This window comes from Lontra canadensis, unplaced genomic scaffold, assembly GCF_010015895.1.
Source record: "Lontra canadensis isolate GAN:19392208 unplaced genomic scaffold, GSC_riverotter_1.0 scaffold88, whole genome shotgun sequence".
Lineage (NCBI taxonomy): Eukaryota > Metazoa > Chordata > Mammalia > Carnivora > Mustelidae > Lontra > Lontra canadensis.
In genome coordinates, this window is record NW_022631082.1 from 5,800,101 (window position 1) to 5,825,445 (window position 25,345).

The 25,345-nt window shown below is 51.2% G+C and overlaps 1 protein-coding gene across 7 annotated transcripts in view; it reads left to right on the forward strand.

Annotated features, from left to right (window-relative positions):
* Positions 1-2,497: 2,497 nt before the first annotated feature.
* Positions 2,498-25,345, forward strand: part of SMARCA4 (SWI/SNF related, matrix associated, actin dependent regulator of chromatin, subfamily a, member 4) — an 89,404-nt gene continuing 66,556 nt past the window's right edge. For all 7 annotated transcript variants that reach the window (XM_032884036.1, XM_032884038.1, XM_032884039.1 and 4 more), the window contains exons 1-6: positions 2,498-2,620; positions 19,140-19,389; positions 21,273-21,405; positions 22,259-22,663; positions 22,996-23,094; positions 24,451-24,709. In XM_032884036.1, the coding sequence (XP_032739927.1) occupies positions 19,168-19,389; positions 21,273-21,405; positions 22,259-22,663; positions 22,996-23,094; positions 24,451-24,709 (1,118 nt within the window). In that variant the 5' untranslated portion in view covers positions 2,498-2,620; positions 19,140-19,167. The remainder of the gene's footprint in view (positions 2,621-19,139; positions 19,390-21,272; positions 21,406-22,258; positions 22,664-22,995; positions 23,095-24,450; positions 24,710-25,345) is intronic.

The window sequence follows — 25,345 nt, forward strand, 5'->3', positions numbered from 1 at the left end:
CTCAGGTCAATTTCTTGGGTTGCTATCCATTCTACCTCCGACTTCCTCCAACTTTACCTCTACCACTTTCATTCTAGTGCAGGCCACTGTCCTCTCCATCCTGGGCCATGGTAATGGCCTAAAAGGACTCATTACTTCCTGTCCTCCTTCAGCCCAGTCTCCACCCTGCAGCATGAGCAACTATGGGAATCTCCTATTAAAGCCTTTTAATTGCTTCCTACTGCACTCCAGGAAAAGCTCATGAGGCCCTCCCTGCCCAACGTAACTGGTGCTTACCTCCCTCTCAGCTGAATGAACCGTTCTCTTCCTACATTCTTTTCTTTAGGATCTTGGCACATCCTGTTTCCTGTACCCAGTGCCCTCCTTCTCCCTGCTCTTGCTCATCCTTTGGGAGTTGGCATACACCCAGGAGTGCCCGTGTTATGATCGCATTGCACCCGGGGCTTTCCTTCCATTGCACTTACATTTTCCTATCACTTATTAGCTGGTCAACATGGGAGACAGCCAGCTGAGCTCATGTACTATCCACACCATCAGCAGGAACACTGTCTGCTCAGTGCACCACTGGAGGCCAGGGACCACCTCCGTGTTTAGCAAGTCAAGGACACTTAACTACTACCTGAGGGAGAGATACTGAGGTTCAGACTCCACTTGCCCATCTACTGTGCATTACTCAATATTATGAGCTAAGGTTCAGAGAACTTCCAGGTGGTCTGTTTTCATGGATTCCTCTTAACCAATCTGTGGGGGTGAGTGTCATGCTTGTTTCTAGTGCACAGGTGAAGAAAAGGAAAGTGTAGGTGAGTCCAATAAATTTTCCTGGCATCACCCAGCTACTGACAATGGAGTCAGGTTTCAAATTCAGGTATTTTCTGACTCCAGTATGAGATCTGTCTATCCTCTATTGCAAGCGGCTTAGAAAGAAGCAATGAGCTGATGCTGGTATGATATCCACTTAATTGGCAGCCAATCTGTATTATTCTTTCAATAAAAAAATTTGAAGTATCATGTACATAGGGGAGGAGAACATCAAGTTGCTTGGTTTATGTATGATTTATGTAGATGTAGACGGTGGGTATTCACTGGTGACTAGAACTGGTAACATCTTTGCCATTAAATTGAGAGGAGGGAGACAGACAATAAACAGAGCATCCAGGAAATGTGAAGGAAAAGCAGTGATCAAAAGCAGTGGAGGCTTGAGGTGGTTTGTCAGCTGAGACCTGAAAATGAGTAAGAGCAGGCCTGAGAGACAGGAATAGGGACAGTCACAAGCTGTGGGCCCTGACTTTGCGGAGCACTTGCCCACTTGCAGGACTAAAGGATGTGGCACTGGAGACACTTTCAAAACACAGAGAAGCAGCCTAGAGGCTCAGGGCCTTCGCACTTAGAACAAGGCTCTGCCCCTCACTGCTTTCACCTTTTGATTCATACATCTTCCCAGTGACACCTTCTCTGGCTGCCCCATTTGAAATTCCCACGACTGGGCGCCTGGGTGGCTCAGTAGGTTAAAGCCTCTGCCTTCGGCTCAGGTCATGATCTCGGGCTCCTGGGATGGAGCCCCGCATTGGGCTCTCTGCTCAGCGCCCCCCACACTCCTGCCTCTCTGCCTATTTGGGATCTGTCAAATAAATAAAATAAAATAAATAAAAATCTTTAAAAAATTAAAATAAAATTCCCACGACTGTCCATGTTTCCATCTCAACACAATATATTCTACTTATTTCTTTTGCCTCTTGCTTGCTTTCCTAGCAGAGCTCAACAACGGTTAACATGGTTGCTTCGTCTATGCGGTGCCACAAAACTTGCGTCTGGGGCTTAGCAGCAGGTCGAAAAAATATTTAGCAAACGGACAGTGCTAGGTAAGTGCGAACGAAAAGGCAGCCACGATCGAGGTCCACCTGGCCTTGCCCAACAGACCCCGCCATCCCCCGACCAGAAATGAATAAAAGCTCCCAGACCGGCCCTTGTCTCAAGAGCCAGCTAGTCTCAGCCCCAGTCCAGGCTGCCTGCCTCCCGTCCTCACGCACGGCCTCGGGTCTTCACTGCCGAGTCTCAAGGACCCTCGGCCAACTCTTCCCCGCAGACCCCGCCGCCATTCCGTCCCCTCCCCCAACCTCCCGTCACAGCCGCGAGAAACACCACCACCACCATCGCCGCCGCAGTGGCGCCTGCTCTGCGCATGCTCCGCGGCGTGAGGACGCAGCGTGAGGACGAAGACCCCGGTGCGCATGAGCGAGACCTTCCCCGACTGAGTTGGGCGGTACATCAGGAGCGCCAGCTCTTTCTCGTCCCGCCCACGTCCCCGAAGGCCCGAGCGGACGCGCACGCGCACTGGGAGCGGAAGGGCGGACAGGCGCGCGCACGGGGCCGGACGGGCGGCGGAAGCGAGAGAAGCCGATTGTCGGGGGGGTGGGGAGTTGGCGGGTGCGCGCGCAGCGGGTGCGCGGGCGGCGTGGGGGGGCGGCTGAGACGGGCGGGCGCGCGCGCGAGACTTACCCTCGCTCGGCGGCGGCGGCGGCTTCTTTGTTTCGTGAGGAGAGGCGAGACGCCCACTCTGCCCCCGGCCCCGCGCGGAGGGGCGGGGGCGGCGCCGGGAAGGCGACGGCGCCGGCGGCTCTCGGTAAGGAGCGCGGGCCGCGGGGGGAGCGCGGCGCGGGGCTTGGGAGGACGGTTTGAATGGAGCCGGGGCGCCGAGGGGGGAGGGGGCCGCCGGCGCCCTGAGCGGGGCTGGGGTACGGCGGCGCCGGAGGGTCAAGAAGCCTGTCCGGCACCGCGCGCGCGGGGAAGGCCACAGCGTAGCGAGGCCGCGGCGGCTACAGCATCCGCGGGCCGTGGGGTGGGGGCCCGGGCCGCGTGGAGGCCGCGCGCGCGCTCTCGCCGGGGTCGCGGGACAAAGCTCTCCGTCTCCTCTGCGGGCCGGGGTCCCGTCCCCGGGTCGCTGTGTCGGTCGCGGCAGCAACAATAGCAAGGCGTCGGAGCTTTTCTGGCTACGTTGTAACGGGTCCGACCCGAATGTTGTCTTTTTGGGGAGGCTGCGCTCGGAGCTCAGTAGGAAAACCCCCCAGATGAGTTCAGTGTCGCCTGGAAACGAGCCTTAGCATTCCCTTTGGGTTAACCTACCTAACATTTTATTTAAAAAAAAAAAAATCACGTATTCTAGATTTTTCAAAGAAAAGTAAATAACTCCCCAATTCTTTGCAAGTGGTGACTTCAAAATGTTTGCCCTGAAGTGGAGAGTCTAGAGCAAGTGGGGGAGGACGGGTAGAACTGTTTGCTGTTGAAAGCATTGTTTTTGTTTTGCATCCTTTCGCCTTCAATTGATTTTCCAGATTAAGGCTTTTATTAAAAACGTGGGCCTTTAGGAGAGTGTTTTGTGCTGATCTCACGAAGACACCAGTCTTGATTCCCCCCTCCCCCCAGTGAATCCTGGAGGAAACTAGGAAATAAGTGTAAGAGCCACTTCCTAGGAATTTGAAACAAGTTTTCAGTTTCAGTTGACAGACCGGAATGGAGTTTGATTCCCTGGGCTGTCACTCACTTAGCTGTGTGACCTTGGATAAATAGCCTAATCTCTCTGAACTGCTTCGTTTCCTCCTTTGTGAAATGGGGATAATGCCACAAATGAAGTTGGTGAAAACCTGTAAAATGGTTCCTGGCAAGTGGGAAGTACTGCTGTTACCATCAGGCCCAATCTCCTCCTTTATGTTGAGCAAATATTTGTGAGTCCCTACTGGGTGTTAGATGGTTTGGTGGTTGAATGGCCTAGGAGCCTCTCTAGTCTTGTAGGGGAACAGATGGTAAATGTGGGAACAACTCCCCGTGGCCTATCATGTGATCCTCATTACCCTTCCTGTGAGAGGAGCACAGTGGATGCACAGGGGAGCAATGGGATCAGAGAGGTTGGTGGAAGAGAGGGCTTTTTCTCAGAATCAGGAAGGATGTCCAGGCTTGCATGTGACCACCTGGACCAGTCATTGCTCTCCACTGCTACACTCACATATCGCCTTGATCCTTTCCGTGTAGCAGTTACCCCATTGTGTAATTACACATCCATCCTTCTCTGAGGGCCAGCATGGCAGGGATCATGTCTGTCTGCATGGTCTCCTGGAGCGTACTCTGGGTCTGGCCCATACGGGTCTGGCCCATACTTAGGTCTGGCCCTAAGTTACTAGGTCCTTAGCGAGAGTTTGTGGAATGAATGAAGGAGAGTCCTTGTGGGGGATGGAGTTAGTGCATGCATGAAATGCTTGGCACAGGACTGGGCTTGGGTTGTAAGCAATAAATGTTAGTTGCTTGTGTTGGTTTTTTAACTTTCCAGGCCCACATCCCTGGGAACGAGGGTGTGGGGTGGTGATTAGTATGGGTGGTGGTGAGGACTGCTAATTCTGGAATTAGACCTCCTGAATTCACACCCAGCCTTCTAAATCCTAGCTTGACCTCCAGCAAGGCATTCACCAGTAGGTCCCCCCACTTGTGAAACAGGTATGACAGCAATGCTGCCAGAGTTGTTGTAAGGGTTGAAAACATGATATGGGAAGTTGTTTAACACACTGCAGTGCCCGGCATATAGTGAGCACTCAGTTTATTGAAGTAGTTAATGTTCTCTATGCGTGCGTGTGTGTGTGTGTGTGTGTGTGAATTATTAAAGAATGCAAAACAAAATTTGGAGTCCTCCTATATCCCAGGAAGTTCAGGTTTGATGTGCTCGTTATATATATTCTAATTTTTAAAAAATCAATTCGTATATAATGATGACAATAATAAGTGCTCCTTCATGTGCCACATACCCTTATCATTCCTTTTGGACCCTCAGAACACTGGGAGGTAGACCCGATCCTTGTCTTAGCTGTTTATGGGATGTGGGAGGGATTAGGTGTGTTGGGTGAAAACAACATTCTGCTGGTGAAGAAACTGACATTTAGGGATATTTCTTCACCAAGGGCTCTCTTCAGCCTTCTGGGTTTTGGCTTTACCACTTTCCCTCTTGGTGCCTTAGAGAAATAGAGATGACAGTTCCTGGCATTTAGTGAGTCTTCAGATGTGTCAGCCGGTTTTGGCCTCCGTCATTAAGGCTGCCATGGCACAGAGGGACCCATTCTCACTGACCGCCGTAGACAGAACACTACATGAGTGGCGCCCCCCACCGTTGTGCAAGAAATGGCCCAGCCTCACATTCTTCGTTTGAACAAATGGGCATTGAGAACCTACCACGAGCCAGGCCCTGATGGGGGCTGGGGATTCAGCGGGGAACAGGCAGACAAGGGCCCTGTTTTCATTCAATCATAGCCATCTCCTTAGTTGTAAAGGGGGACAGTTCAGTAATGGTAACCAACTATGAGGATTGTTGCAAGGTCTAAACAACAGTGACAACTGTAAAGTGCTTAGAACGGCGCCTGGCACACAGTACTGAACAGTTGGTAGCTGGTGTCATTTATTAGAATTCCTACAATGTTCTGGCCGGTTGAGATACAGAATATATTTTTGCTCTGCTGTGATGATAGTTCTGTATGTTTTCAAAGTTGTAGCAAAGGAATCAACTCTTATGTTTTGTTTCTCATAATTTAAAAATTGTAAGCTTGCACTTTCACCATAATACACTGGAAAGAAAGAAGTGTGTTTGGTGGCATGGGTTTTTGAAAATATCAAATGTTTGTTTTCCATCTCACATATTTCCTTGTAACTTGTAACATTGATTGGAACACTTAAGAGGGAATTGGAGTTTAAAAAAGACTATAGGTGCCTGGGTGGCTCAGTCGGTTATGTCTCCCCTTGGTTTTAGCTCGGATCATGATCTCAGGGTTGTAATATTGAGCCTGGGGCTCTGCGCTCAGCAAGGAGTCTGCCTGAGATCCTCTCTCTCTCCCCGCTCCCTGGCCTCCTCCCCCAAACAAACAAGTAAAACCTTTACAAATAAATAAAAAATTAGGGGGATGTGCAAAATTACTTCCCTGCTATAAAACGGGAAGTGACAGCTGCTAGAATATTGGGGGGAAATGTCTGAGAGGAACACATCAGAGTCGAGTCTGAGGCTAAATGGACCTGCCATTGCTGTCAAATTAAGGAGATCATCCTTAAGAAGTATAAGGCTCATTGAGAGATGCATTGGATTTTTCTGTTAACTGCATGCTGATGATACTACTTTTTCAGGATGTGGATTTGATGGGCACGAGAAATTTGGCCGTGAATCACCTTCATGTAAGGGAAAGGCACTCAAGGGTATGCCAGATGTAGCTGGGTTTGCTGGGTGGTTGGATTTCGTAGGGCAGAGAGAAAGGAAGGGATGCATCGATTTCCCTCTCAATTCCCTTAGAGAAGGGGCTTTCTTTAGAACACAGGTAATTGTTCGCGGGGCTTAAACTAGCCCAGACCCCTTGGAAGCCTGTGGGGCTAGACTGGGCCCCAGTGTTTCCCTCTGGAACTGTTACTTTGTTATAAAGGGGGCATGTCTTTATTTTGGCATGTGGATACTTGTTCCTGGGGACAGTGGGTTTTGATCAGCGTGAAGTTCACCAGGTGTGTGTGAGATGAAAGGAGGCCGGACCCTGGATTTAGTAGCATTGGGCTTTCAAATGGCTCCTTGGGATGGTTCAAGTTCTCTTTTCTGCTGGTAAGTCATGCCCCGCTGGCTCAGGAAGCAGGTGGCTGCGCGGCAGTTGCAGGCTCACCTGTTACAGGAGGGGACAGGGTTTGATGTGGGTCACCCTGACTTGCACCAAAAGTCCCAGTGAAGCAGAATGGTGGGTGCTCTTGTTGTCTGAATGGTGACGCTGAAGCCCGGGAGTCCACCTGCTGTGCGAAGCCAAGCCCACCTCCTGGGAGCGCAGCCGGGATACCTCTGCCTGTCAGAGTGCTCCGCTCTGCCCACACTTGGCGCCCTTTCAGGCTTTCCTCTGCCTCTTGATCCTCAGCCTGAATCAGTTCCTCAAGCCTGGAGTCAGACAGACTTGAGGCAGGACTCTACTTCTGGAGTGATGTTGGACCAGTGACTGAACCTTCCTGAGCAGAAAACCCCGTTCCCCTCTGTTCCTCCCTCCAACCCTCTCTTACCCTGTAGTTTTCCCGGTTGGCACCTCCAGTCACCGATACTGAACCAAGGGATGCAAGTTGGAGCTGAAATCCAGCCTTGCTGGGCTTTGCCAAATCTGTCTCCAAGGCCGGTCAGCCCCGAGGAAGGACCACCTTTCATATTTCAAAGGGCATGTGCTTGCTGAAGCCCTGTTGGTTACCTTGGTCACCATTGACGCTTTTCTTTTTCTTTCTTTCTTTCCCTTTTTTTTTTTTTTTTTTGGTTAAGATTTTTATTTATTTATTTGACAGAGAGACGGAGAGAGAGAGGGAATATAAGCAGGGGGAGTGGGAGAGGGAGAAGCAGGCTTCCTGCCAAAGCAGGGAGCCCGATGCGGGGCTCTGGAATCATGACCTAAGTCCAGATGCGCCTGACTCCTTTCTTGCTTTTAACCTTTCATCTCTTCATCAGCATCTCCAGAGAAATCTTCTAAAACCATCATCAGACCATGTCACCGCCCTGTCCAGAACATTCCAGCGGTTTCCCCTTGCACCTAGAGTAGACTCCTGCCCTCCAGGCCTGTGATCTGCCCTCCCCAGCCATCTCTGACTTCACCTGCTGCCACATCCCCCTTTCCTGCTCCAGTCTGGTCCCACTCCGAGCCCTTGTACTTGCTGCTCGCCCGTCCGTCATGGCTCCCATGGCTCCCATTCCGCCTCAGGCCTCTGCTCAAGGGTATCCCCTCCCTGAGACCATCCCTGGCCACCATGGTTGGTCCTGTTAGCTTGTTACCCCTGCTGACTTTTTCGTGGTACAAGTTCGTGGCATCTCCCCGCTCCCTGCACAAGGAATACCATGTCATCTTTATTTGTGTGCTTGCCTCTGTCACTCAGTTGTCAGTTCCATGAGGCAGGGATTTTATTGGCTGCTGCATTCCTGATACCTGGTACCCTGTTCAGCACAGAGTAGGTTTTCAGTCAGTATTTGAGGTGGCTGGGAGGGCCTTTTGCAAGTGACACTGGGTGGTATAAGCACCACCCACCCTGTCCGCAGGTTAGGTGTCGTTCTCAGTGTTGAACAGGTGGCAGGTACCTCAGCAGACCCGGCAGTCATAGACTTGACATCCATCTGGTGGGGCTTGACCAGCCTTAAAAAGAAGAGAGTCTCTCTGCATTAAACAGGAGGGGCTGGGGGTGTCAGGATAGATTTGTAAAGCTGGTTGGATTTACTTGATGTGTGTTTGCTGTGTCATGTCGCGACTCCAGGTCATGGTCAGAAGAGTTTGGAAAACGCCCGTGTAGTGGATAGGTGGGTCAGTGTTTGAATTCTCTCAGTGGAGACCCTGTCTCCCTGCTGGGTTAGAGCATGAACTCCCCAAGGGCAGAAAACAAGCTTGGTCGTTGTGATGGGTTCACATCTTGTGATGTGTTGTAGATGAGGAGGTCCTCTTCAGTGGGTTTCAAGTGAAAGAAAAAAAGTTTTTAAGCGGGCAGGAGGTCTGGATTCCAGTGAATATGATGATACATAATTCCCTGGTGTAAAAATAATACAGTAAGACCCCCTTATCTGTGGGGGATACGTTCCAAGACCACCCCCCCCCCGGGATGCCTGAAACCATGAATAGTACTGAAGCCTATCTGTATTGTTTTTCCTATACATACATACATAGCTATGGTAAAATTTAATTTATACATGAGGCACAGTAAGAGATGAACAATGTGAAAATTGATAGTAGGAAACCTCATTTAAACGGAATCAGGAGGACAGGAAGAGGAGCTTTCGAGCCCTACCAGTCGTCAGTTGCAGACCCTACAGGAACAGACCTACTTGGAAGTCACCTTGCAGGTCACAGTACTTTACTGCCCCCGCTGAGAAAGAAAGGTTTTTTCTTCTGCCCCCGCAACCGCCCAGCCAGTGAGACACTACTACAATTCGAACTCCCTGTTTACTCCAGCGGACTTCTTGTTTATGACAGCCCTCCTGATTTCCCCCTTTCCTTCCATAAAGGAGCATTCTTTGTTCTCTGGACTTGCCTTTGGTTTTGCCATAGTTTGCTTGTCCCAGATTATAGTTCGCTGTTACTCCTGAACGCATACATTTTTGCAGGTGAATTAACTGACACGTTTGGTTTTTTTTTTAAGATTTTATTTATTTATTTGACCGAGACACAGCGAGAGAAGGAACACAAGTGGGGGGAGTGTAGGAGAGGGGAGAAGCAGGCCTCCTGCCAAGCAGGAATCCTGCCTGATGTGGGAGTCGATGTGGGACTTGATCCCAGGACCCCGGAATCATGCCCTGAGCCAAAGACAGATGCTTAACGACTGAGCCACCCAGGCGCCCCGGTGTTTTTGTTTTGGTTTTTGGGTTTTTTTGAAGATTTTATTTATTGATTTGATAGAAAGTGCATGCACACACACATAGGCCAGGGAAGGGACAGAGGGAGAAGTGGACTCCCTGCTCAGGACCCTGAGATCATGACCTGAGCCAAAGGCAGATGCTTAACTGACTTGAGCCACACAGCCGCCCCTGAAATTTTATTGTATTTTTTATTTTTTAAAGATTTTACTTATTTCTTGGAGAGAACAGAGTGAGCATGAGAGACCTAGAACACAAGGAGGGGGAGAGGCAGAGGGAGAGGGAGAAGCAGGCTCCCACTGAGCGGGGAGCCCAATGCGGGGCTCGATTCGAGAATCGATTCGAGAATCCCGGGATCATGACCTGAGCTGAAGGCAGCCGCCCAGTCGACTGGCCACCCAGGTGCCCCCTGACAATTTTATTTTTAAGGTTAACAATGACTAATAATAAATGGAACATTTATGACAATAACAGTGTAATATAAGTTGCGTGGATGTTCTCTTTCTCTCTGAGAATACCTTATTGTACTGTACTTGCCCTTCTTGTGATGATGTGAGATGATAAAATGCCAGTGAGATGAGATGAGATGAAGTGAGCGATGTAGGCGTTGTGACGTAGAGTTAAGCTACTATTGATTTTCTGGCGAAACTCAGCAGGAGGATCGTCTGCTCGAGGACCAGGGCTGAGTAACTGAGACTGGAAAGCGAAACCTGCATGGGCGGGCTGGTGGGAGGAGGAACTACGGTACTTGGTAACGGACAGACTGGGCATGTCTGCATTTTAGGTAGAACCGATAAGACATTGTAATTAATTATCGTGACGTAAGTTTTTTGTTTCTGAAGAGTATTCCTTTTTAAATTAGGGCAAGCTTTTGCTGCTTAATTATATTGCAAGGAAAATGCTTGGCAGCCAGCTTGAGCAGCCAGTGTTGGGGAAGCACTGTCAGGAATAAGCTCTTTCCGTATGTTCCCTAAGACGGCAGGTGCCTCATCTCATACGTCCTTCCAGGTTCACGGACCAGTGTGCCAGGTCTGGTCGGGTATGGACAGTTTTCCTAGTAGAGTATTGGGGGAAACCTCGTTTTGTAGTTTTCATGTAACAAATAAGACCGGTTTTGCTGAAGGCATCCTGGCCAGCTCCTTGACCGATGTGAGTACCCTGGCGCGGCGGGACCACAGTGTGTCTGCTGATGAAACTGTAGGGGAACAAATTCCTCCATGCCCAAAAAGCAAAGTCGCAGCTTTCCTGGGGCCAAGCTTAAGTATAGTGCTGGTTTTCAGACAAGACAAGAAAAAAACCCAAAATCAAAAACATAGTCTTAGCAAGCAGATTTTAGAAGGTCCCAATTTCCTATTAGCTGTCTGTCCTGCTTCAGTGGCTGGCCACCACCGTTCTTTTTATTTTAACTTTACTTATTTATTTATTTATTTATTAAAAAAAATTTTCATTCTGGTATAGTTAACAAGCAGTGTTGTATTAGTTTCAGGTGTCCAGTATAGTAATGTAACAGTTACCCCTCCCTTACCTCAGTGCTCAGCATGGTAAGTGCGGGCTGGGATCCCCAGCTCCCATCCCCCGCCCCACCGGTTTGTTCCCTATAGTTAATGAGTCTGGTTTTTTTGGTTTGTCCCTTTTTTTTCTTTGTTCATTTGTTTTGTTTCTTAAATTCTCTTTTTTTCCCCTTTGCTCATTTGTTTCTTAAATTCCTCATAATGAGTGAGATCATATGGTTTTGGTCTTTCTCTGACTGACTTATTTCACTCAGCATAATACTCTAGATCCATCCATCCTGTTGTGACCACTGTTCTTTTTTATAAGAGAAAAGCAAGGGGTGGCATGAAAGAAGAAACTAGACCTACTCCTCAAGCAGTCTGGTTCCGCATTTGAACGTCAGTAGATGTTTCTATTTTAAATGATAATTTTGATGAAGTTGAAAGTAGAAAATAATGCAATCCTCACATCCTTTCATCTTTTTAATTTCCACAAAGGTACTTCTGGGCATCTTTTCTGGGTATTTTATTTCCCAGGTATTTTTCTGATCGGTTGGTTGGTTGGTTTTAGCATTTCTTTTTTAAAGATTTTATTTTACTTATTTATTTGACAGAGAGATCACAAGTAGGCAGAGAGTCAGGCAGAAGGAGAGGGGGACGCAAGCTCCCCACTGAGCAGAGAGTCCAATGTAGGGTTTGATCCCAGGACCCTGAAGCCGTGACCTGAGCTGAAGGCAGAGGCTTAACCCACCGAGCCACTCACGCACCCCTATTTTAGCATTTTTTAAAAATATGATTACAAAACTAATAGAAGATTATCATAAAAAAATAAACACACACAGGGGCGCCTGGGTGGCTCAGTGGGTTAAGCCTCTGCCTTCGGCTCAGGTCATGATCCCAGGGTCCTGGGATCGAGCCCCGCATCGGGCTCTCTGCTCAGCTGGGAGCCTGCTTCCCTTCCTCTCTATTTCTGCTTGCCTCTCTGCCTACTTGTGATCTCTGTCTGTGAAATAAATAAATAAAATCTTAAAAAAAAAAAATCTTTAAAAAAATAAACACACACAAAAAACACCAGAGCTCCGTGATGTGGAAAGTGTCAGTTCCCCTTCACGTACCTCCTAAGAGAGCTGCTGGCTGCTGCCAACCACGGTTCGGCGAGCTTTCTCTGAGCTGGCTTCTACGATCGGATGAACCTGCACCTGTTCTTACGGTTAGCATAGTGGGGCTTGGGTCGGGCACACCTTGCATCGATGCTCCCTTCTTTCCTCTGCTTCTTCTTGGAACGTCCTCACATCCGTGTGCATGAAGCTGCCTCATGGGGCATGGATTGTGCGGGGGTTCTGATTGTTCAGCGATTGGGGTGCTTCTGAGAGAAGTCAAGGTGATGTGGCCACGTCACCTCCAGACCCCTTGGCCCTGGGAACCGGTTTTCATCTTGCAGCTTACTGAATGTCTTAGCTCTCAGGTTTTTGGTTCTTGCCCCAGAGTAGTTTTACTTCCCATCACAGTCCTTTAGGCTGCCTACCTGCATTCCCAGGCTCCATTCCTTCCTTATGGAGCCCCCAGACACGCCCAACCTGTAGGCTACACACTCCTCGATTAGGCTCCCACATACACGTGCTAGTGGTTTCACTATTTTGTTCCCTCCGTCCCCTCATCCTTCACTTTTCTCATCTGCTTAGGTGTGGCTCTCTGGTCTGGGATGGATTTCAGTTTTGTGTTTAATGACCTTCTTTATCCCAGCCCAGACACCAAGTGACTTGTCATAGTGGGACTTGTTGCAGGAGTCCGGTCTGAACAGTGGAAGCCCCTGAAGCCCTCAAGACCATAGGATGACCTTGGGGACCCTAGGAATTTGCTGACAATGCCAGATCCTTAGTTTACTGTGTGGGAAAGGTAGAGGTGTTCCGTGATGAGTGAAGAAGGCGGTAGGGAGAGGGCTGTTGTTTGCCCTCAGATCCCACCTCGCTTCTGAAATTTCTGGCCAAGCTTGGCAAGCCCTCCTGAGTAGACACGTTGCTGGAGCACCGTAGTGCCCTGTTCCAGACCCTCCCCAGCTCTCAAGAGGGGCAGGCCCACCCCTGCCCTTTAAGAAGGTTGACTGGCCAAAAGGAGCTTGATGATGGATACGAGCACCGCGTTTGTGGCAGTGGGATCCAAGAGGGCAAAGGATAGTTTGTAGCTCAGATCCTGCCCGCTGATTGCCAGGGTGGATCTCATCACTTGTGACAGCTGGTCTTTTGCACTGGGCCTGTGTGGCCTTCAGGCAACCTCTGTTCCTCCCCCAGCTTGGCAGAGCCGCCTTGTGCAGCCTTTACTTCCCGAGTTTGCTCCTGAACGCTTTGGGACAAGAGCATCGCTTGAGTTTTGTCCTGTGGGGTAGGCTAAGTTAGGAAGCTTGTTTACTGTGTTTCTCTTTAAGAGAAGAGGTGCACCTCGGGGGCTCAGTCATTTAAGCATCTGCCTTTGGTTCAGGTTGTGATCCCAGGGTCCTAGGATCAAGTCCCGCATCGGGCTCCCTGCTTCTCAGGGAGCCTGCTTCTCCCTCTGCTTCTCGTTGCCACTGTCTCTCTCAAATAAGTAAATGAATAAATCTTAAAAAAAAAAAAAAAAGAGGATGGAAGGACTTAATCTGCATATTGCTTCTGGGTCAGTAGTGACAAGCAGTAAGCAACTGCTCAGTAAATGTGGGGGCCCTTGACTTTGCCAGCAGGGTGGTGTTACTTTCTGCCTGTACATGCCTTGCCTGTGTTAGCTCAGGTGATGCTGGTGACACCCGAGGGAGGGATTGGTCTCCTCTCCAGCCTACAGAGGAGGGGACAAGCTGGGGAAGGTTAAGTCACTCATCTAGTATCATGTGGTTGGCCAGTAGGAGAGTGCAAACTCGGTCCAGGCTGCACTTCAGTGAGTTTCACGGTGGCTTTGGCCTTGTAACTCTAGCAACTTCACTGAGATGCTGGGGGGCCTGTGAGCCTTAGGGGCCCCTCTGTCAGCAGGGCCCAGTGAGTAAATCTCAGTCCTTGCCCCCAAATGGGCCCACAGCCCTGCTTCTCCTCTGGCTGGGTCATCTTCCCTGTTACTTCTGTCACTGATTGTATTCTCAGCAGTTGTAAATCGCAAGGAGGCAGGAGCAAGTCACACTCCCTCTGGATTTTAAAATGTCTCTTTCCTTCCTCTTATCTCCATGACCCTGAGATAGTAAAGGAAAACTGGTTTCCTCCGTGGACATCAAATGTGTGGGTTTTCCATCCGGAGCAAGTTTCTGCAGATTTCCTACATGTCAGTTCTGATGCTAATTACCTAGAGCTAGTGCAGACTCCAGAAGTTAAAGGCTCAGTCCCACAAGACTGCTCCCCCCTTAAGTTGCCAGTCCCAAATAGTGGGCCCCCATGCTACCCACACTTCTGTCCCACTTGGTTACGGATGGGGTTCTTATGAACTGCTCGTCAGGTTTATTTGATATCACAGCTCACAAAACTCAAGGAGATACATATGTTTACCTGTTGATTATAGAGGATAGAGATGAACGGCCATAAGAAGAGGTAAATAAAGTGAGGTCTAGAAGGATCCTGTGCCTGGGAGCTTTTGTCCCCCATGGAGTTGGGGTACACCACCCTCCTAGCATGTGGATGTGTTCCCCACCCCAGAAGCTCTCCTGGCCTCTTAGCTGAGAGATTTTATGGGTGCTTCATCTTGTGGGCGTGATTGATTATTCACGTCTCGATTCCTCTCCCCTCCTTTGGAGGGTGGGGCTGAACGTTCCAACCCTCTAATCATAGCTTGGTCTTTCTGGCAGTTGGCCGCCGATCCTGGAGCTGTCCCGGAGCCCACCACGAGTCACTTCATTAGAACAAAAGACACCCCTACCACTTAGGAAATTCCAGGGGTTTTAGTCTAAAACTGAAGCAGAGACCAAATACATATTTCTTATTATCTCAGGTAGACAAAATTTTCTTTTCTTTTTTTTTTTAAAGATTTGATTTATTGTGGGGAGGGGAAGAGAGAGAAAGATAGAGTACGCATGAGCAGGGGGAGGGGCAGAGGGAGAGGGAGAAGCAACCCCCTGCTGAGCAGGGAGCCTGACACAGGGCTCGATCCCATGACCCCAAGATCATGACCTGAGCTGAAGGCAGACGCTTAACTGCCGGAACCACCCAGGTGCCCTGATAGACAAAATTTTCTTAAACAGGATTCTAAAACCAGTAACCATGTAAGAACAAACTTGTTAGATCAGATGCCATGAAAATAACTTCTCTGTGTCCACAGACACCATTAGGAGACTACAAAGGTGAGCCCAAACCTGGGAGAGGAACCACATATCCACAAGTCAAACTCTAGTGAAAACAAGGCCTTGTGGAAGTGGGTATGTCAGTGGCCGGCGTGCAGAAAGGTGCGCAGCACCATTAGTCGCAAGGGAAATACAAATTAAAATGTACAAGTGTGCACTTACCGGAACGGTTCCAAGTTAGACAGCACCAAGTGTCAGTGTTGATGTAGAGGAACTGGAATGCTTTCCCCTCTGTTGTGGGGGTGGCGGTTATGTGGGATTGTAGTCCTAATTCGGAAAGTTTGCAATATTTGCCAAAGCTCAATTTATTCCTTCCTATGACGAATGATTCCTCTCCTGGATATCCAAGGAAAATGGGTGCCTATGTTGGCCAAGTGACATTGTCCATAGCAGGTTCAATCACGCTGGCCGAAACCCGGCAGCACAGAGTGCGCTAACAGGAGAGCGGACTCGAAACGAAGGATGAATGCCCCTCGCCCCCCAACAGGGATGCCCCTCACGGAGGAGCAGAAGGATACTACTGTATTTTTCTTTTCTTCAGATGCAGTTCAGTAACAAGTGAACCCACCAAAGAGTGACAGAGTCAAAGCACTGTTTGCCCCTGGGAGGGTGATCTCCATGGGAAGGAGCAGGGGTGCCCTGCAGGAGTGTTGCTCATCCAGCCGTACCCCTACAGTCAGGGCACTTGAGATGGGCTAAAACCCGGTACAAGTAAATAAAACATTCCTCCTTCTGTGCCATGCTGAGGACCAGAGCGCTGCTTCCGGTTCCATCCCCCTGCCCTCCCCCCACCTCATGCTGCTGCAGGTCGGCCGGCCTGTCTATCTGCGTGCATGTACCAGCACCCCAACTGGGCGCCTCTGTGTGGGGCAGAGCCCGGCCCACTGTGCTGCTCAGGATGGTTTTGCATGGTGCCTGTACTGTTTGGGTCCCTTTACTGTCACGTGTCTTTCACGTGTCTTTCAGTCCAGAAATGAGTCTGCTCCTGCTGCTGGACCCGTCCACTTATGTGCTTCCTCTCCGTCTGACGCTGTAGAGGTGACAGCTTCTGAAACGTGTGCCCTTTTTTAAAAGCCTCTTGGGGGCCTGGGTGGCTCAGTTGTTAAGCATCTGCCTTTGGCTCAGGTCATGATCCCAGCGTCCTGGGATTGAGCCCCGCATCCGGCTCTCTGCTTAGCAGGGAGCCTGCTGCTTCCTCCTCTCTCTCTGCCTGCCTCTCTGCCTACTTGTGATCTGTGTCTGTCAAATTAAAAACAAAACCAAAAAAAAGGAGCAGAGGGGAAGGGAGGCAAAAATAAAACAAGACGAAATCAGAGAGGGAGACTAACAGTAAGAGATTCCTGATCAGGGGCACCTGGGTGGCTCAGTGGGTTAAAGCCTCTGCCTTCCGCTCGGGTCATGATCCCAGCGTGCTACTTCTTCATGATCCCTGCTGCTGCTTCCTCTCCCACTCCCCCTGCTTGTGTTCCTCTCTCACACTCTCTCTCTCTGTATCAAATAAATAAAATCTTTATAAATAAATAAGTAAATAAATAAATGCCTCTTGTGAAACTCCGTGCTTCTCAACAGTAGATGTTGCCATGTTTTGGCCCAAGAGTATTTTTTTTTTAATTAATTAACATATAGTGTGTTACTAGTTTCAGGGGTAGAGTTCAGTGATTGATCATCGCGTATAACCCCCAGTGCTCACCACATCGTGTGCCCTCCTTAATGCCCATCACCCAGTTACTCCATCCCCTTCCCCTCCTCCCCTCCAGCAACCCTTAGTTTGTGTCCTATGATCAGGATTCTCTTTTTTTTTTTTAAATATTTTATTTATTTATTTCACAGACAGATCACAAGTAGGCAAAGAGGCAGGCAGAGAGAGAGGAAGGGAAGTAGGCTCCCTGCTGAGCAGAGAGCCCGATGTGGGGCTCGATTCCAGGACTCTGGGATCATGACCTGAGCTGAAGGCAGAGGCTTTAACCCACTGAGCCACCCAGGCGCCCCTGCTCCTCTGTTTTGTTTCTTAAATTCCACATAGAAGTGAAGTCATATGATAATTGTCTTTCTCTGATTGACTTATTTTGTTTAGCGTAATGCCCTCTAGTTGCATCGACATCATTGCAGATGGCAAGATTTCATTTTCTGATAGCCGAGTGATACTCTGTTGCATATACATATACTGCATCTTCATCCATGCATCTGTCCACAGACATCTGGGCTCTTTCCACAGTTTGGCTATTGTGGACATTGCTGCTGTAAACATTGGGGTTCAGGTCCCCCTTTGGATCACTACATTGGTATCTTTGGGGTAAATACCTAGGAGGGCAATTGCTGGGTCATAGGGTAGCTCTGTTTGGCACTAAAGTATTTTTTGATGTCATCCGGGATCTTCAATGAGCTCTGTATGTCATTGATGAAGTTAGTCCTGCTATGAGTGGAGGTAGTAAATTTCTAGAGGTACCATGCATTTTTTTTAAAGGTTTATTTGTTTATTTAATAGAGAGAGAAAGAGATAGTAACAGAGAGCGCAAGTGGGAGGATGGAGAGAAGCAGCTCCCTGCTGAGCAGAGAGCCTGATGCAGGACATGGGGTCCCAGCGGCAACATGAGGGCCGCTCTCCCCACCCTGAGAGGGCCCACCCTGCATGCCTCAGCTCCATCCTTATGGCTCTGGTGGTGTCCCATGTCTCTGAGGAAACCCCCAGCCCCTTCTTTGTACTCCTCACCTCCCCCTGCCCTGCTGGGAAGGGGTAAGGAGAGCAGGGTGGCTTGTTGCTCTCTGCGGGGCTGGTAAGCGCTTCTCCTCCGTGTCTGGTGGGATGCCGGGTGACTAAGTTTCTGTGTTTTTTCTGTGTTTTCTGCATTTCAGCACTGCAGATGTATTACTCTGTCCTCACGGAAGAAGTTAGGAAATTGAAGGGAATCATATTTAAGGCCATATATACATAAGTACACAACAGAAAAAGGGTTACCTGAACATTGAACTCTCATTATAAAAAGCATATGTAAAATTTATCAGCTCATGGCCCTGTGGTGGCAAGGAGAATTTACCATCATCATTAGATTTTTTTTTTTTTTTTTTTTTTTTTTTTTGTAGTGTAGTTTTGGATCTCGTAGAGGCTTTGGGTTATGGTTCCTGAGTATCAGTTTTTAGTTTTCGGCAACATTCATTTAACCTCAGATACTTGAATATCACCGTAGAACTGCTTCAGATATCAGAGTGCTGTTACTTGTGTAATACTTTTCTCTAAATGAACCTGCATTTCAGACTTCCATTCATTCATTTTTTATTTATTTATTTATTTTTATAAAGATTTTGTTTATTTATTTGACAGACAGAGATAACAAGTAGGCAGAGAGGCAGGCAGAGAGAGAGAGGGGGAAGCAAGCTCCCTGCTGAGCAGAGAGCCCGATGCGGGGCTTGATCCCATGACCCTGAGATCATGACCTGAGCTGAAGGCAGAGACTTTAACCCACTGAGCCACCCAGGGGCCCCCATTCATTTAATTTAAAGGAAACTTGGTCTCACTGTCCCAAGTGTAAAACTAGCATCGCTTGCTGGGAATATTTGTATTTGCTGAACTTCCGGAGGCCCAGTTGGATACTGTTGCTGGCAATGACTTTGAACCTTAGTCTTGCTCTCCCTTGTTGTTATTAGGAAGGTGGCAGGTATTAGGTGTGAAGGGCGTATCACCGCTGCCCTGAGACCTTGTCTTGGTTGTGAGCAGAACAGCAAGGGCAGTGAGACCCCAGGTGGGGCCGTGGCTGTGGACCTCCACCTCCTGAGTCCTGTCCGTCTCTCAGGGGATTTTGGTCTGAGTTTATATGCCTGATGTGTTCTCATTTGTGAGAAGAATGGAGGAGAAAGTTCTGGGTGTTGGGGGTTGCATGTCAAAGGTGCCAGCTCCTTGTCAAATGGGTGCTTTTCACAATACTGCCTGGGGTCCTCCCTTGCCAGCTCTGACGCCCTGGTAATGGCCATGACCCCCAGACTGACCAGGACTTCTCTCCATCAGGAGACCACTGTCTGCAGCTCCTGTGAAGATGTCCACTCCGGATCCACCCCTGGGTGGAACTCCTCGGCCAGGCCCTTCCCCGGGCCCGGGCCCCTCCCCTGGAGCCATGTTGGGCCCTAGCCCGGGTCCCTCACCGGGTTCTGCGCACAGCATGATGGGGCCCAGTCCGGGGCCTCCCTCGGCAGGACACCCCATCCCGACCCAGGGACCTGGAGGGTACCCTCAGGACAACATGCATCAGATGCACAAGGTAGGGAGCCTGTGCCCACTGCCCTGATTGACTGGGACCCTGTGATCGGAGGTGGGAGGATGGAGAGTGCATCCGGCCTTCTGCTCCAAGCCAGCAGCCTTCCCACCTTGTGTCTCTGGTACCCGTCATCCCACACGGGAGATGTGGTCCCACTGCTCCAGAGTTGCCTTTTGTTAACAAATAAAAATGTCCAAATCCCTAAAAGGTGGTTTATGTCACATGGTTTCCTGCACTTGGGTGCCTCTGCTCACCTGTGCTCTCTGTCCCCACTCTGTCCTGCACTTGGGTGCCACACACTCACTGTCCTGACGACTTTCGGAATTGATCAGATGCTTTGGCCGGTGAGGTGAGGAAAAAAAACCTCTTAACACAAATAGTTTTCCTTTCTCTCTGTGTTCCTGGGTGATGGTTGGGGAAAACAAGGAAACATCCTCCTATCTGTGTCACCATCTAAAGGAGAAAGTGCCATGTTCAAGCTTCAGAGACCACAAGAGATCCTCATGGAAGATGGACATGGTGCAGCCTAGAGGCGAGGGGTCTCTGCTGACCCCTCTAGCCTCGCTCCCGGGGCCGTCCGTGTGTTCATACCCATTCCGCTTAGCTCTCCCCGTGCCCAGCAGGTGTAGGCTGCTGTGCCCATTTTACAGACGAGGAAGTGGAGTCTCAAGAGATGGTCAGTTACCGAGTCAGTGGTGGAACCACTCACATTCTTCTTGTCCTCCTTGCCTTCCCCATCCCCACACATTTCTGTCAGCAGTATGTTGTCGCTTCCTTTTTGGGAAGCTGTTGGTGATCTGACCACCTCCCCCCGCCCCCACCCCGGCCAAATTGAGTCTGGCTTCTCCAGCACAGCCTCTTTCCCTCTCTGCCCCTTTTGTTTCTTCCTCTTGGAATCACTTGCACATACTCCACATGTCTGCCAGACACCTGGCCTTTGCCCTGCGCTGTGTTAGGAGCCCGGGGGCCGGAGGCCGTGGCAGTGGGACACCCCTCGCCTGCAGAGGTGTCAGCTTCCCGAGGATCTCCCCCTTCCTGCATTTGAAGCTGCTCCTGTGGTCCCCGCCAAGCGCCCTCTCCTCCTCCTCTCTTGCTTCTCTCATGGCGCACACTGAGCTGTAGCTGACTTTCCTGGGCTCCCCATTAGACTGAGTTCCCAGAGACCAGGATACTCCTGCCAACCGGGGCCTAGCAGAGTGCCCTGGAAGGGTCCCGGAAAATGGCCCCTTTACCAGCTATTCTAGTCTGGGAAGTACTTAGTCCTGAGCCTTTGGAAGGAAATTAGGTGTCATTGTTGTGCAGAGGTCCAATGTGCCTCTTAGGAGGAACAGAGCTATGCCACGGACACCTTTACTCCCAGCTAATGGGCTGGAGACCGATCTCAGATCAGTGAGGACATGAACGTAGTGTAATCATACCTGCAAGCAGAAATTTCTGTCTGTTCCTCTCATTTACAGTCTCCCAAGGAAGAGGGTTTTTGATCCAAAGATCGGTGGTGACCAGGTCTCCTTGTGACGATTAATTGGGAGCTTGGTGTCCCAGCCAAAACAGCTCCTCTCCAGGAGCTCATGTCTTTTCTGTGCGGTATTTTGGCCATCCGAAACTCTTCTGGTGCCCTGATCCATCTGTCCCTTCACTTCCAGACCTCTAGGCTCCTAGGTGGTCGCCCACTGTCGAGTGACATTGTTTCCTGCATCTGCTTGACACTTTAGTCAGTGCCAGGACCACGGCTTGGACCTAAGCTGCTTGGTCACATCAGTGATTCCGTTACACACCGGGGCGACCTTGGGTGGACATTCTCACTTGCAGTGAACTCTCAGATGGCACTTTGCGTGCTGTTCCTGTTCCCCCTTGTTGAGTTTGCCTTGTCCTTGTCCCCTCTGTAGCCAATGGAGTCCATGCATGAGAAGGGCATGTCGGATGATCCCCGCTACAACCAGATGAAGGGAATGGGGATGCGGTCGGGGGCCCATGCAGGGATGGGGCCTCCGCCAAGCCCCATGGACCAGCACTCCCAAGGTACTGCTTCATGACTTTTCTTCCTTGTGTCTGTTGCCTGCCCCCCCCCGCCCCAACCCTACCCCAGTGTCCTGAGGTTATTTTCGTAGTTGGTCTCCCAGCCTCCCACAGGCAGATTCAGGGTAGACCTAGGCAGTCTGGCCTTGTGGGAGACTCTGTCTTGGAGGGCTGGGGAGCTTGGGCTTGCCTGGTGCCCGTTTTGGGCTGGCTTGTCTTAGAGCAGCCTCCGAAGAGGGAACCGTGGCGGGACGTGTTTATCTGCAGCCATGGAGTTTAGACAGGGGCTGAGCAGGGTGGGCTTCTCGGGCCAGCAGCTCCCATGCCATCCAGGAATGTACTAGCAATGCGAATTCCTGGGCCTCACTTCAGACGGCTGGGACAGAACCTTGGGGTCGGGGCTCTGCTTTAACAAGCCTTCCCTGTAGTTTTTCTGAACAGGGCAGTTGGAGAAGGGATGGAGTAGGTGACTGCAGTCATCGGGGTGGGGATCTCAGTGGCTCCAAAGGGCTCCACACTGAAGAGACTTTAGGGGTGTGGTCTCTCCAAGTTGAGGGGCAGGAGGGCAGGCCTGAGGGAGGCCTGGATCTGTGTAACAGCTCAACGTGGACCGTTAACAGGCAGCTTGCTGAAAGCTGAGCCAGACCAAACCGGTCATGCCGGCCACTGTCCAGGCTGCCAGGGTTTCTCCACTCTCTGGGTGCTGCTCCTTTGAATCGTGGGATTGACGTCATTGGCCGCCCCCTGTCTTGGGATGGGAGCCGGTATAAGCACAGTTGGAATGTTACGGTCTCTGCCTTAGAAATCAGAGGATGTGTGTTGCCAAGTGACCACCTGGATTCGCGTTGCTTCACAGGTTACCCCTCCCCCTTGGGTGGCTCCGAGCATGCCTCCAGTCCGGTTCCAGCCAGTGGCCCATCCTCAGGCCCACAGATGTCCTCTGGGCCAGGTGGGGCCCCCCTGGATGGTGCCGATCCCCAGGCTTTGGGACAGCAGAACCGGGGCCCGACTCCGTTTAACCAGAACCAGCTGCATCAGCTCCGAGCCCAGATCATGGCGTACAAGATGCTGGCCAGGGGGCAGCCCCTCCCCGACCACCTGCAGATGGCGGTGCAGGGGAAGCGGCCGATGCCCGGGATGCAGCAGCAGATGCCAGCACTACCTCCACCCTCTGTGTCTGCCACGGGACCTGGCCCCGGGCCTGGCCCTGGCCCTGGCCCGGGTCCGGGACCAGCACCTCCAAATTACAGCCGGCCTCACGGTAGGGCCCACGCTCCCCTGTGCTCAGGGTTGGGAGGGGGACGCAGAATGAACTGACCAATGTGGCGATGTCCACAGACCTGGGCTCTCCTGCCCTCGGCATCCCCCCTGGAGCCCGCATGGCGTTGGCAGTGCTCAGGGTGCTCGGGCAGCCGGGCTTCCTCTGCGTTGGGTGTTGCCTCTCCCTCTGCCTCCCTGGCCCCCACTGTCTTATTTGTGCCGAGGGGCTTGTTGCTGGCTGTGTCCCCTAGAGCCGGGCCTGCCTGTGCGGGTGGGTGCAGGCATAAACACGGGCTGCCTTCCATCATCTTGTTTGTTTCTCCTGATGTGTAGGTATGGGAGGGCCCAACATGCCCCCCCCAGGACCCTCAGGAGTGCCCCCTGGGATGCCAGGTCAGCCCCCCGGAGGGCCTCCCAAGCCTTGGCCTGAAGGTAAGCCACCTCTGTCTTGGTGACATGCCTCTTCCCTGGCTCCCGTCACAGCCTTGTGCCATGTAGCCCCTGAGAGGGACCTGTTGAGAGAGAGGCTCCCAAGGACAAGTCCTCGCTTCTTTCTGCCTTCTTTGGGTCTTTTTTTTTTTTTTTTCTTTAAAATTTTATTTATTTGGGGTGCCTGGGTCGCTCAGTGGGTTAAGCCTCTGCCTTCGGCTCAGGTCATGACCTCAGGGTTCTGGGATTGAGTCCCGCATCGGGCTCTCTGCTCAGCGGAGAGCCTGCTTCCTCCTCTCTCTCTCTCTCTGCCTGCTTCTCTACCTACTTGTGATCTCTCTTTCTCTCTCTGTCAAATAAATAAATAAATCTTTAAAAAAAATTTTATTTATTTGACAGAGAGAGAGACAGTGAGAGAGGGAACACACGGGAGTGGCAGAGGGAGAAGCAGGCTCCCCACTGAGCAGGGAGCCCGATGCAGGGCTCGATCCCAGGACCCTGGGATCATGACCTGAGCTGAAGGCAGATGTTTAACGACTGAGCCCCCAGACGCCCCTGCCTTCTTTGGGTCTTATCTGTCCCTGGTCAGTTCCCAGAGGCTCAGGTTTGGTTCCACTGCATGATTCCTGCCCCACCTTATCCTGTGGGTTATGGTAATCCTGGGGTCTCCTCACCAAGGAGAGGGGGAGCCTAGTGACCAAGTCCACCAGACACCTCCAGTAAGAGGCTGTGGCGAGGTGCTGCCGCAGCCACAGACCCCATCCTTCAGAGCCCAGAGGCCTTGTCTGACCCCCTTCCCTCCTGGGAACGCCACCCCCTCTCCCCCTGTGCTGTGAGAGGCAGGGAGAGTGACAGGGTGGCCCAGGGTTCCATTTCTGCTGACTGGGTGCAGCCTCCGTGTTCTGTGTAAGATGTCGTCATCAGGAGGTTTTGGAGGGTCATCTCTGTGGGGAAAAAGTGTGGACAAAATGGCCTCATTCCTTGTCTGCTTGGAGCCTAAGGTTTAGTGATGGGCCCTGCAGAGCTCATGGCTTAAGTAGGACTCCTTGGGCACCGGATGAAAGTCCAGAAACGGCTGTTCCCGCGAGGCTGCCCACAGCAGGACCGAACCTGGGAGCGGCACTTAGGCAGGCGGGGCTTCGGGGAGGGGAATGTCTCCTGAGATCTGGAGGGGGCAGGAGGGAGGAGGACCCCTGAGGGACCCCTGAGTGAGATGCTGCTTGGGCCTCATCAGCCTTGGGGATGAGTTTGTCCCCGGGGCCATAAGCGCCCAGAGGGCTTTTCGTTTACCTCCAGAATCGAGCCAGAATTCAAAGCTGTGCCTCTCCCGCCTGACTCCTCTCCCCCCACCTCTGCCAGGACCCATGGCGAATGCTGCTGCCCCCACGAGCACACCTCAGAAGCTGATCCCCCCACAGCCAACGGGCCGCCCCTCACCTGCGCCCCCAGCCGTCCCACCCGCTGCCTCCCCGGTGATGCCGCCCCAGACGCAGTCGCCGGGGCAGCCTGCCCAGCCTGCCCCCATGGTCCCATTGCACCAGAAGCAGAGCCGCATCACCCCCATCCAGAAGCCGCGGGGCCTGGACCCTGTGGAGATCCTGCAGGAGCGGGAGTACAGGTAAGGGCGCTGCTGCCTGGGGGTACTTGGGGTTGCTGCCCCTCGCCTCAGTCAGTCCCAGCGTATGTCAGTTTGACTCTCAGTTCCGAAGGCCGTTGGGGTATGAGATCGGAAATCTGTCACCACTTGCCTAGTTCTCTCTGTTGCCGTGTATCCTTCCAGAGAAGTTCTGTGCGTGTATAGGCAGACAGGTGCCTGTGCTTCAGGATGGGCGCGCGGTTCCTCCCGCGGCGGCAGACTTAGATCTTCCCCTGTCTGTACCAGATGAGCTTTTCTCCTTGTTATGTGCAGTATTCTGTCCGGTGGCTTTACCATAATTGATTTAGCCCGGACCCTGTGATGGAAGGGATGTGAGGTTGTTTCTAGTCTTTTTTTTTCCCTCATCTTTTGTTAAAACAATGTTATAGTCAACATACTTGCGTCTCTCTCTTTTCCCATGTGTGCACGTGTCCAAGTAATTCCTTGGAAGTGCCACGGCTTGGGTACAGGGGACCTAGGCAGGGAACGTTCCTAGATTCTGCAATACTGCCCTCCAGAGAGGTCGTACAAAGAGATGTTGAATGCAAGTGCTTTATTCTCCTCGCTCACTTTCTGCTCATCAGCACTCAGCGACCTGGCGGAGCCTTGTGGTGGGCG